The sequence below is a fragment of the Sphaerodactylus townsendi genome, linkage group LG10 (assembly GCF_021028975.2).
Source record: "Sphaerodactylus townsendi isolate TG3544 linkage group LG10, MPM_Stown_v2.3, whole genome shotgun sequence".
Classification (NCBI taxonomy): Eukaryota; Metazoa; Chordata; class Lepidosauria; order Squamata; family Sphaerodactylidae; genus Sphaerodactylus; species Sphaerodactylus townsendi.
The window spans coordinates 66520713-66534231 of record NC_059434.1 but is presented as its reverse complement, the minus strand read 5'-3'; the positions used below and the strand labels follow the sequence as shown (position 1 = coordinate 66534231).

The window sequence follows — 13519 nt, the reverse complement described above, 5'->3', positions numbered from 1 at the left end:
AGTAACAAGATCCACCAGACCATGGCCACACAGCCCGGAAAGCCCACCACAACCAGTTGAATTCGGCCATGAAAGCCTTCAACAATATTATTTTTTTACTTAGCACAGATATAAGGAAAATTAAGATATTAACAAGGTGGCATGGTATATTACTTAAATAACATAGGTCAGAATTACAGTACAAAGGATATAGTAGGTGCTTTCTTCCTTTGGCTAAAGTGTTCCGGCACTAATAGGCTGGGGTTAATATTCAGAGACAATGAGAAAAAAAAGATTAATAAACAACCGGCTTCTTAAATGCCAGAGTATTTACACAATGTATTGAAAGCAAGCAGATTTCATATTGATTTGGGAATGGCTTGGAAATATGGGCAAAGATTTTTCTGGGGATCTTATAAACTTGCTAATCTGATTATCATATTTGGTGATACTGTTACTAGCATTAAAGAGAATTACATGTGATTTTTCTTTTATAAATTGTGAATAATGTTTATGGTGACATTTAATATTTTATTTTTAAATGTTCTTAATGTTTTTGTCATTTTGAGTTCTTTATTATTAATTAGCACTAAACCCTGCTTCCTTCCTCCTTCCTTCTAGATGTCTGCACCCACACCAGGGTGCACCCCAGTCGAACTTAACCACAGGCTGCAGGTCTTCTTTGTCATTAGCTGGATAGTCTTTTTTGTGTGTGTGGGTTGGGGGCAGGTGGAGGGGAAATGAAGGGGTGCGTGCCAGGTCCGGCAGGAGAACAGCCGGGGTTTGAGAGAGGGAGGGCAACGGGAGGGCTTTTGTGCAGCTGGTGGGGAGGTGGATTTAGTTAGGGGGTAGAGAGAAGGCAGGGAGAATTGGGAGGGCTTTTCCCAGGCTGGGGTGGAGGATGGCCTGCTGCCTTTGCCCCACTATGGACAGAGGCGTAGCTGGGCCAAACTGTGCCAGGTGCGCAGTCTATATTTTCCGGCCTCCGCAATGACCCCCCCCCCCAATTTACCTTAGCTCTTTTCCTAGAACTTTTTCAGGCTGAAAAAAAGACCTATTCACAGTTCAGGCTTAAAAACAGCCTGATGGGAACTGTGCTTCCCAGGAGACCTTGTGAGCCCCAAGGTCTCCTGGGAACTGTACTTCCTCAGGCCGTTTTTAGCCTGTACTGTGAACAGGCCTTTTTTCAGCCTGAAAACATTCTAGGAAAAGGAAAGGAACTAAGGCAAGTGTGGAAAGGGGGGTGGGGGGTGCCACGGGGGGAGAGGGCCCTGGGGGAGATTTTCCACACTCCTCAGGCTTGCGCCCGGTACATGGCACACCCCTTTCCCCTTGCAGCTCTGCCACTGACTATGGGCAGGTTGCTTCTGGGTCAGAGGTTGGGGGAAAGCGGGAGGGCTTTTGGCGCACTGGGGATAGGGTGTGTGGGAAGCCGGGGTGGGATGTGAGGCTATTAGCAGGCCCAGTGGAGCTTTTCAGGGTGGGCAGGTGGCTTCTCACTCTGTTTGGAGTCTCCTGTTCACCTACTGGTTGAGGGTTTGTTGTCAATTAGCACGTTGCTGAATTATATAGGGTAAGATGTTTCAGTGGTTCTGTTTACTCATATTTGAATTTCTATTTTGATGTTTAGAATTCTTGTATTTGTTGCCTACTGGTTTGCTGTTGACTCAGAGGCAGAGCGAGAGGAAACTCTGCCCACGGCGCGCACATGCGCTGCGCCCCTGCCACCTCCATGGCGCCCACCCCTGCCACACACCCTCCGCGGCCTGGCCACACCTCCGCTCTGCCTGGGGCGTTGCGCCCCACCCTGCCCCACTGGCTCTACGCCTGTGTGTTGACGTTCATGTCTGTGTTATCATTAGTATGTCTATTTTAAGAAACAACACAGATACAAAGTGAAAATGTAACCTGGCACGTATGAATTTTAAATCAACCGATTAATGATTCTTACGGGATTCTTTATAATACCAGTGTAATGATAGTAGAAAAGTGGTTTATAGAATGATACGTTGGTTTGCTGTGCAGGATGAAATTAATCTGAGATCATTACAAAGGATTTTGTCCAGTCAGCATCATGTGTTGTGGGTATTCTGTTAGTGCAGCAGTTCATTTTAGTTGTGCTATGCAAGACTTTGCACAAGTTAGATGTGGGGAAAGAGCAGAATTACAATGACTAGCTGTCTGTACACAGTGGTCACAGTGAAATTAAAGCATTTGCTCTACCAATGAGAAGAACAAAGGGTTAAAGGACAGAGAAAGAGGAAGGAAGGAATGTGTATCTGGTGGCTTTCCTATATGTTCAAAGCATAGAATGTTTCTTCTTGGGGAAATCCACTGTGGATAAGGAACAATGTTGTTGCCGGAGGCACTGTCTAATTGAGAATGTCACCTTGTTGCTATCCACAGAATGAGTTTTAAAGACCCCTTTCCCCTTTCTGTTAACTGCAGTGTACGGCTTATGTGGAAGAAAAGGAGAATTGATGCATTTTCTCACAGGTTTCACCTGGAAAGCTGAGAGCAGAGATTCATATTCTACAGATACATTGCTAAGATACATATTTGACAGATACATTGTCTGAATGCAGTTCAAGCAATATCAAATAAGAGAAAGACAGAGCTAGGAGTTACCACATATAACTATATTGAAAAAAAAGATTTTGTAGGTTCTATTTTATATGCAGAAGTTACTTCTGTTAAAATTGGAGACCAGCTGGCACCTTGTAAACACCATAAGTCATAGGTGTCAAACTCACGCCCCTCCAGATGCTGTGGACTACAGTTCCCATCATCCCCTGCCAGCATGATGCTGGCAGGGGATGATGGGAAGTGTCGTCCATAACATCTGGAGGGCCGCGAGTTTGACACCTGGGCCATAAGTGATGTACACTGAGATCCTATGCCAGCAGTCCTTAGGGAGTATCTGGGAGTATGGTTTTTTTAACACTTATCTGGGAGTAAGGTTTTTTTAACCAAATGGAACTTAATGTCATTAGTTCATTTGTAACCAATTGGCCATGCTGGCAGGGGCTGATGGGAATTGTAGTTCATGAACACCTGGAGAGCCGCAGGTGGCAGACCCCTGACCTAGGTTATCCAGTGAATTTCCATCATAGAGTAGTGATTCGAACCTGGGTCTCCCAGGTTCTCTCAAGGGTTTTAAGATTATATGCTTAAGATTAGGGCCATGTGATTATGTAACAATGGTGCTTTGAGGCGCGATCAGTTAGCTGAATTTTTTGTAGATGCAGTAGTTCAAGGTAGTGGAATGTGACTGGTTCCATACAGTGTGGCAAAATTTGAGATTAGTGTAGTACATCCTTAAAGATTTTTCAAGCACGTGTTTTAAAATAAATTACACAGATGTAATAATGAATAGCATCCCATTCTGCTGCTTTACGTGAATGAGTTATTAAGAGACACACCAACTTTGTGGATTCCCATCAACATTTTGGATTGTCAAGGGATAAGGAGGACGAACTTTTTATTGAGTACTTTTTACTAATTCAATTTCCCCATGTCTTGGTCTTCTCTTGGGAGTGAGTTGCCCACAGTAATGAACATCTTATCCTCATAGGTTAAAACACAGTTTTCAAAGGACTAATTAAACAAGAAATACCTTCACTTAGAATTAAACTCTTCAACTCATTTGGTGAGTATTTTCAACATTTCATTCTAATTATTTTAACCTTGGATGTTATTTTTTGTGGCTTTTGAATATATGTCTGTATTGAAGAATTCTCTCTAAAGGGAACAATTGGGGATTTAAATAATGTGACCCAACAATATTTCTATGCATATTATAAAATTTTTTAAATGGACTATAAAACTTCTTTACAGTTCCTCTTCCAGTTTATATTTTAGCCTGCTGTTAGTTTCTGGATGACAGTGACTATATTGCATAGAGTCTAATGAATTAAAACATTTGAGATTTGTATATATGTGTAAGTTCAGGTCCCCCAAACACGGTATCAGTAATGTTATAAAAGCACTTCTGAAGTATGTTGCCTTAGGATCTGGCGAAGTGGGCAATTTTCATAGATTTGTGCTGGGATAAAATGTTGTTCATTTAAAAAAACTTTTTTTGTAGATTGAACAGTAACATGAATAAAAACCCATTTGCATTAATCACATCTCTTACTTTAAGAAAAATGAAAGGTAGTGTTACTGAAGATCATCTTTACCTAGACTACTTTGATCAGAAAGAAGACTGCATCCTGCCTCTCCACACATCTGTATCCTTATTTCTGTTGTCATTTTGTGACTGCAAGGCATTTAGAGTTTTTTTAGTATCTCCAGGTGAAATACCTGCAGACTCTCAGATTACAGACCAAGCGCTCCCTGAGTGCCTGGAATTTTGCATTATCAAAAGGTGCCAGCTTCCTTCAGTGGTCCAAAACTGCTCCTTGCCTGCTGTCCTTGAAAACAAAGGAACATTCTGTCGAGCTGGACTTGCTGTGGTGTTAAGGCATATAATACACAAAACCTATGAGGCTGATCCGTCAAAGAAGGACATTTTGGAACTCCTGGGATTTAAAAAGACCTGTTTGAAAGCCTGTGCTGAAGTGAGTTTATTTCTACTTTAATGGTTTAATTTTACTTCATAATAGTCTACTATTAAATTATATTGTATTCAGAGTGTAATCTAATGGCAAAGGGATCAATTAGCCTATTTTTATCTCTGTGTTTTAAAATACTTGTGAACCGATAGTAAATGTTGGGTCTGTTTTTATAACTGTTGCTAAGAGCTGGCACCATAATATGATGTTGGAATTAAATGGATTCTACAAATAAAATAGTTATTTATAAAGTGAGTATGTAGCTTTTATTTGTTCTAATTCAAGTAAGACATCAGAAATTTTGCATTTGAGTAATTTAACCTTGGGGGCGTGGGGGAGGAAGCAGCACTAGTATCAATTAAGTCTGTAATGTACTGTATCATTGTATATGTATTGAACTTTGGCTTACAGACTTGCACATTTAGAAGTTCTTCGTAGCAGATTCATAAAGGCATAATTCTTTAGGATTGCACTGTAAAGCTTTTTAAGAGAGTTCAGTATGAAATGATACTACATGTCCAGTGAATTGGATGCTGGCCTCCAAAGAGTTAATTTAAAACAAGTTTAAGATGTAGCCTTGGGAAATTTTTCCTTATTTTGTAAATAGCAGAGCCCTTTTTCATCCCCCCACTTGCACGCACAATTATGAAGAAAGCATACAACCTTCCAAAATTGTTTGTTGTGTGGCATTATAACATACGGTACGCATAACTAGAATTTTTGTTTAGAACCCTTCCAATACATGCACGACAATCGTTATGGTTACTTTTGTTGTCTGCAATAAACAATTTGATATTCAAAGGGTGACCCGTCAGCTTAGAATACATATGGAATTCCCTTCTTGTCCTTTGCAGTGAATGCACTATAAAGTAATCCCTCCACTGTTTCTTTGACTTTATAGACTAGTGAATGGACCAGACTTTGTGAAATCAGCATCCCCCGGGCCGTTGAGAATTTTCTGAGGCTGTCTCCTGGTCAGCATCTGAGCACTCCTGTGGAAGTTCTGCAGTTTGAAAAGAAATTAGGAGAACCTGTAAGAGTGCATAACGATGACAAAATTCGAAGGCAGAAAGTTCATCAGCAAAGCTCGCTTGCTAAGAAAGAAAGTAGTAACTCTTTGGAAGAAAGAAAATCAAGAGAAATTCAGGAATCCTCTCTGGCAGATTTGGAACTACCTTTCTCTCAATTAACTGTGCAGAAAAATCCAGTTTCCACCAAAAGGGAACCTTCTCATATTAGGAAAATAAAAACCTCTGAACTCCCACCTCTAGAGCATGTTTTTGCTGAAGGGCTCTACTTTACTTTGGCTGATGTCGTTCTCTTTCCGTGCATTCATCAGTTTTGGGTAAGAGTTTAAAAAAATTATTTCCCCCCTGCTGTCATTGAGACCTAGTAGGTGGTAGTAGAGAACTGTGGGAACTATGGGATCCTCTGAAGATGCCAGCCACAGATGCAGGCGAAACATCAGGAGGAAATGCTATTAGAATACGGCCTTACAGCCCAGAAACCACACAGCACCCCAACTATGGGAACTCTTTGTTGGGTTGATCCAAGAATAATGCTGGCTGCATGTTAAATATCCATGTTCAAGAAAGTAATGAATTTAGGCTGTAGGTTTTCCCTTGGGGTAATCCTGTCTGGGATAAATGTATTTATTTTTGTCTGATACATAACAGAAAAATAAATACTTCTTTCTAGAGCTAATTCTAACTTCTTGTGTTGGGAGTATTCCAACTCGTCCCCTATCCTGTTCTTTGAGTTCTTTTCTCATTATTCTCCAGTAATGGATTAGTGCTGTCATTCCTGTTTGTTTTTTTAGTCCCCAGTAATTGGGCCATCCTTATGTCTTACAAGGTAATCTTGTATAAACTTTTAGTAACTTTCCAAGTCGTAATTCACATAAGCTGAATTAGGATCCTTTCATGTGTGCTCATTATGACTATACCGTGCACCATTTTCTGGGAATAAGATTTAGAAGAGGAGGACGAGGAGGAGGGGGAGGGGGGGAGGAGGGAGGAGGAGTTTGGATTTATATCCCCCCCTTTCTCTCCTGCAGGAGACTCAAAGGGGCTTACAATCTCCTTTCCCTTCCCCCCTCACAACAAACACCCTGTGAGGTGGGTGGGGCTGAGAGAGCTCCGAGAAGCTGTGACTAGCCCAAGGTCACCCAGCTGGCGTGTGTGGGAGTGTACAGGCTAATCTGAATTCCCCAGATAAGCCTCCACAGCTCATGCGGCAGAGCAGGGAATCAAACCGGTTCCTCCAGATTAGATACACGAGCTCTTAACCTCCTACGCCACTGCTGCTCCTTAGCTCAGGATCATCTCTTCCAAAAATTAAAACAGAGTGCTGATGAAATATAAATTCTGTGATGAAATAAATGATGCAAATAGAGTGCCATCATGTCACCAGGACATGGCTCTGAAGGTGCCAGCCGTAGATGTGGGTGAAATGTTAGGAGTAACAGCTGCCAGGCCAAGGCCACACAGCCCGAAAAATCCGCAACAGCCAGTATGTTTACATTGTTTTGTATAGTATGTTCTAGTTTTATAAGTCATGTGAGGCAAAGCTGTGCAGGACATTGAAACTCTTTCTCTGATCTTTGGAAGTCAGTGCACCCAAGTGCTGTCCCAGCCAGTGTGGTGTAGTGGTTAAGAGCAGGTGCACTCTAATCTGGAGAACCAGATTTGATTCCCACTCTGCCAGTTGAGCTGTGGAGGCTTATCTGGTGAACCAGATTAGCTTGTGCACTCCCAACACATGCCAGCTGGGTGACCTTGGCTAGTCACAGTTCTTTGGAGCTCTCTCAGCCCCACCTGCCTCATGGGGTGTTTGTTGTGAGGGAGGAAGGGAAAGGAGATGTAAGCCCCTCTGAGTCTCCTTAAAGGAGAGAAAGGGGGAATATAAATCCAAATTCTTATTCTTCTTCTTTTGGGGTTCTGAAAATTAATACAGACCATAGTTCTATGGCTCAGCTCTCAACCATGACTTGGTATTATGTGCTCATAAGGGCACACTCCTTCTCTAAACTATTTGCTGCAAATTAACCAGTGTCCTCTTACTCCCTATAGTTATTCCACTTGAAGTAGCCAATGTGATAAGGAAAGGAAACTTGCTCTGTCTTTCACACTTTTTCGCTAATCTGATTTCTAAGCAAAATTATGTATTCTCCATTTAAGGTTTTCTACAAAGAACACCAAGACAAAACGTTGGAGTTGCCTTTAATATCCAGTTGGTACCAGAGAGTTCTGGAAGTACCAGGAGTAAAGAAGGCTGCTGCCCAATGCAGAATGCAGCTTGTCCAGGATTGGGCCTCATCCTCCTTCCAAGCAGAACGCCCACAAAGTCCCTGCGTGGCTTCTGATGAGTCAGGAGAGGAGAACAGAGACGCTCAGTTTATAGGTGGTCCGAGGCCAACCATGACCAAGTTAATGGTAGCTGAACAATTGCTTAACTGATTATATCTGCTAACCATAAAAATGTTTGCATGCGTGTGGAGTGATACAGATTTGTAAACAATTAAAGCTTAACAGAAAGCTGTGGGTAGTTTAGTCATGAGGTTAAATTGAAAGAATCACTTCCATGTGCAGTAGTCTTGTTCTGTTCATGGAAGGACACCTCATATGGTACGAGAAAAGCAGAATTAAATTCAAAGATTATTTTTTTCTGCTTGCTGAACCTGTGTAATTGTTTGCACCGACAGAAACTCAATACGCAGTGTTCTAGCACTACAATACTTTCCCAACTTAATTGTCTTATTTTCCTTCCCTTTAAGTTCTTTTGATGCAACTTGTCATTTTCCTAATTTTACAGAAGTCCTGCAATGCAGGCCAATATCATTAATCCCATGTTGCTGATGGGGACACCGAGGTTGAAAAATATATTTGTCGCATAGTGAGCTCATAGCTGAACTTTTAACTTGAGGACTTCTGGGCTCCTACTATTAGCCTCTAACATTTCCCTCAGTTATGAGTGACTCTGTCCCAAAATTGTGGTCCCAGAGCTTGCTATTCCACTGATTCACCTTTATGTTTATAAGTTAAAGTGTTCCACAGGTTTTTCTGGGAAATATGTTCTGAGAGAGAGAAAATATTCTGTGTAGGACATGTGCTATTTAGCAAATGTACTTCCCGCAGCATTACAGCGTCCTTTCTGCTGGCTATAAAGCCTGACTTTCAGCATGGTTTTTTGGCTTTGCTTACTGATCCCGCTGCAATTTTCCCTCAAATGCAGGCTAATGGTATTGAAGCAGTGTTTTGTCCTCATCCTCACCCGACATGGACTCTAGACTGGGACAGTCTACCAGCAGCGGTCAACCCAGGAGAAGGTAGAGATCTGTTTTCCAAGTATATTTTTGTTGAAATCGTACTCTGAATTCTTTCATTTACCAAGGGATGCTTTAATACTCCCCCATAGAAATTAGGCACAACCACGTTAGATATAATAGTGAAGACTTTTCAGAGAACCTTAGCGCCCACCAGGTGGGGCAAACAGGGGATGTGTATTTGGCCTACTCATAACTTTCCTTGTGGCATGTAATTGAATACCGTTAAATCAAGAAAGTGTTGAGTTTTTGAAATAAACGAAATAGATAAATGAAATAAATGCTGCTAGGGTCGAAACTGCCCAAGGCTCACTATGCAACTGCAGTAGAAAAAATACCTTTGGTACGACCCATTCTGAGCATTGTGTTGATGCACCTTCTTGTCTCCCTTGGCAGAAAACATAAACACAGAGTAGTTGTGTTGTATAATACTTAGCAAGTCACTCCTCTGTGTGTACTGGGCAATACAATAAGAATGCATTTTTTGTCTGTGTCTAGTTACCCTACCTGTATCACTTACAGTGTTTCAGGGCATCAACACATGGGCATAAAGTTCAAGTGACACATATATTCATAAATTCCAGTATGCTTCCATCCAAATATGAAATTCCTGTATTTTTATCTAGGATATTAACCATGAAATAGACTGTTGTGAGCACATGATTTTATGTACATTGCGTTGCTGAACATCTGTTGATGTTTATCAAAGGTAGGACAGACGTTCTGGGCAGTTGGGGGGCCAGGAGCAATTGTTATTGCTTCTTGGTGTGTCTGTGTGGGTGACCTGTGTCCAGTCCAGCCTAGGCTGAAAATATTACAGAGCAGGAAAAACATATAAGAGGGTTAACATATAAGAATGGTGAAGGGGTGGAGATCCTTTCCTTTGAGGAAAGGCTTTGGGGACTTTTCAGTTTAGGAACTCATAGGAGCATTTAGCATAGGAGCAGTTTAGCATAGGAGCATTTAGCATAGGAGCAGTTTTGAACTCATAGGAGCATTTAGAATTTTGGGAGGGATAAGAATTAGAGTTAGCACCTTAGAATGTATTTTGTTTCGGCATTATATTTTGTATAGATTAGACAAAACGAGCACATTGAAGGGAGGGAAATGTTGAAGGCTGAACAGCTAGCTAGAGCTATCGTAGTGAAACCCTCAATTTGTTAAATTTCTCATAAGATTTTTTTTTATGATTGCTGCAATAGAATCTCAAATGGATGGCTTTTCTTTAAATATAATAATGGCCCTAAAGTGTGTGCCCAACAGGCATTTATCTTGCAGATCAGGAAGAATTAAAATGCTCTGTATCAGTAGTCTTTATTTTTCTGTTGAAATTAGAGTGCTTTAAAAAAAATTCTTGATTTCCATCTTTTTTAGAGATGGTTCTGTCACCAGGCTAAATAAATTCTCTGCTGGGAAGACAGCAGGAACTATTGGAACAGGACTTGCATGGAGGCATTTGTTTTTTCTCCAATGATCAGTATAGCCTCACTGTGTCTGTAGTGTTACAAGTTGAGCAATATAATATCTAAAACTGTTCCAGTGGATTTTTGTAAAGGAAGCAAACATGAAAGTCTTTGTGCTAATACTAAATATCTCTGGCACTTTTTTGGCACTTTTGGGTGAAGACGAATGAACGTGTGCCTTTTGGCCTTCACTGTTTCAGCATTAATTTTTGGCAACCTCAGATCACTTGCAATGTAACAGTCTTTATAGATTTGTGAGTTTATCACCCGTTGAGTGTGATGTTGGTAGGTACTTATTGTGTGAGTTTACTCTTGCTTGTGAAAGCCCAGAAGTGAAGCTGCTGTCATGTTTTCATCTAGAAGAAGAAGAGTTTGGATTTATATCACCCCTTTCTCTCCTGTAGGAGAGGCTTACAATCTCCTTTCCCTTCCCCCCTCACAACAAACACCCTGATAGGTAGGTGGGGCTGAGAGAGCTCAGAAGAACTGTGGCTAACCCAAGGTCACCTAGCTGGTGTTGGAGTGCACAGGCTAATCTGAATTCCCCAGATAAGCCTCCACTGCTCAAGCAGCACAGGGGGTAATCAAACCCGGTTCCTCCAGATTAGAATGCACCTTCTCTTAACCACTACACCACTGCTGCTCCTAGTCATGTGTACTACATTTCCCCCAAGTGTCCTTCTTCTAGTTATGTGTACTTCATTTTCGCCAAGTGTCCTTCTCCCACATCAGGGTACTTAGCATGCAGAGCATACTGATACACCTAGCTTCTCAGTGCACAGCATTTCTTGTCAAACGTTGAGAAAATCTGTTTTAATTGTACGAGAAATCGTTAACATCAGTTAACCAAGGTCTTCAAACACCTTAGCCCTTGAAATTGTTAACCGTAGTTATTTATAACCATCCATTGATAAAATCAGAATCAGGTTTGAAATGCTTCACTAATCATCTTTTAGTGTGCATTTTAAATTGACCGCAGCAGATGTTTAACAAGAGATCTCTTGTACTAGAGGCAGGAATAGGCTTGGTCTACATTGCACTGGTCATCCTGATTATGAGTGTTCATATTGCTTCCTGAGGGTTCATATAGTTGACACCAGACATATAGAAACACCAGCCAGCTGGTCTGAGATGAGTATTTTGTTTTTATTTTCAGTAGCCTTAAGTGACCTAGAATTTGAAAAAAAAATGTGTTCCACTAGAGGGCAGCAGAAATGTTTGCATGACTAGTATTTTATGAATGTAAAATAACATAACAAACTGAAGCTTTTTCAAATGAGAATGCCACATACGATTTACTGTGATTCTTGGTGTTATGTTCTTCAAGTCATTGGGAAGGCTGACTCCTTGAAGGATGCTGTACCTTTATTGAGGTACAGTTGACTCTTACTAACTCAGCCCATTACATAGGTTAGCTAGAGATAAATATCTAGACCCGTGGCTAAGAACCCCCATTGATAATACTGATTTATCAGTTGCGGTAACTATGTCGGATTGTGGATCTGTAAGATTATTGGAAGCGTTGGCTAACTTTTTTGTGCTCTGTCATTAGCAAACAGTCGTTACTGTATTGGAGATCGTGCTTATCACACTGGCGTCACCACTGTTGCTGTTATCTTGCTGCTGTTGTAATTGTGCCATGAAAGGTTTATATATATATATATATATATATATATTACTGACTCAGTTAGGAGCCTGGGGGTTATACTGGACCCACCATTACTGCTGGGGAAGCAAGTTAATCAAGCTGGGGGGGAAATGCTTTCTTTCAACTAAGTCAAGCCTGGAAGATGGCCTCCTACCTTCACTCAGCCACTCTAGCCCTGGCCTGATGGAATGTTCTGTCTAGTGCAACTGGGGTTCTACCAGGCTTGCAAGACAGAGCTGTTCCATCAGGCCTAAGGTTGAGGACTGCAATGGTGTCCATCTAGCTGCCCTTCCCTTTCTTCCTTTTCCTTCTTCCCCATGCCTTTTCCTCCCCCTTGATTTAGTTAGAACTGAACAGTCAATTGTGTAGATCAGAGGTCTGCAACCTGCGGCTCTCCAGATGTTCATGGACTACAAATCCCATCACCCCCTGCCATGCTGGCAGAGGCTGATGGGAATTGTAGTCCATGAACATCTGGAGAGCCGCAGGTTGCAGACCCCTGGTGTAGATGTTGTTATCTGTCAGATTTTAGAATAGCGCTGATATATATTGCTAGGGGTAGTAATTAAGAGTGGTGGACTCTAGTCAAAGAACCGAGTTTGAGTCCCCACTCTTATGAGCAGTGGATTCCAATCTCGTGAACCGGGTTTGTTCCCTTGCTCATCCATATGAAGCCTGCTGGGTGACCTTGAGCTAGTCACAGTTCTCTCAGAACTCTCTCTGCCCCACTTACCTCACAAGGTGTCTGCTTTGGGAATGGGAAGCGAATGTTAATTGTAAACCATTATGAGACTTCTGAAAAGTAAAGAAAAAGCGGGGTATAAAGATCAACTCTTCTCCTTGGTTCTATTATTTTTATTGTATTGCTTCCTGTTGTAAGCGGCCCTGAGCCCTTCTGGGGAAAAGTGGCATATAAAACAAATGAATGAATGAAAACAAGCAAATGTATGCAGTGGTAACATTGAGATTAGACTATTAAAGTACTTTATGCATGAAACTGCCCTTGAAGTAAGCATGGATTCTCCTGTCAGTACAGAATTGTGTAGCTTGGTTATTAGCAGGAGCTAGATGGGTACGCACAGACTTGACAATTGGGACATATTCTGCTGGCTTCATTCCCAAAGACAAGTTGGGTGTTGGGTCAGTCATTTGTAAAGCTTGCCACTCCATCCTCATCCAAGTCCACGTAGAGGCTGTCTGCTTCTGTTTCTCATTTTCAGTCACTATCATTCCTTTGTGAACACATCACTGTTTTCTTCCAGAGATACTGTGATTTTCCTAAACCTTTGCCATGAAACAATGAACTTCTAGCAATTCTTGAATTGCCATTATAAGCATGGTTGTGTCACTGAAAAGTTCATTTTAAAATTAAGTTGCAGAAATCCTGTTTTGTCTGTCAGAAACCTGCTTATTGAAATTAGGAATTTCCTGTCATGGCCTGAAAAACTTTAATTCTTCCCTGGTCTAATTAATCGCACACAGAATATGTGGAAGAAATGTCTCTTTCCTGGTTGAGTAAGTATAGTGGATCCCATTAAATCCATCCATC

The 13519-nt window shown here is 41.4% G+C and overlaps 1 protein-coding gene across 4 annotated transcripts in view; it reads left to right on the top strand.

The window, feature by feature from the left end:
- The window catches only part of GSTCD (glutathione S-transferase C-terminal domain containing), a 52623-nt gene that overhangs the window by 834 nt on the left and 38270 nt on the right, over positions 1–13519 (top strand). For 2 of the 4 annotated variants that reach the window (XM_048509039.1, XM_048509038.1), the window contains exons 2-6: positions 3554–3628; positions 4124–4541; positions 5437–5880; positions 7715–7969; positions 8769–8862. In XM_048509039.1, coding sequence (XP_048364996.1) covers positions 4128–4541; positions 5437–5880; positions 7715–7969; positions 8769–8862 — 1207 coding nt within the window. In that variant the 5' untranslated portion in view covers positions 3554–3628; positions 4124–4127. The other 2 variants (XM_048509040.1, XM_048509037.1) reach the window with 1 other exon arrangement.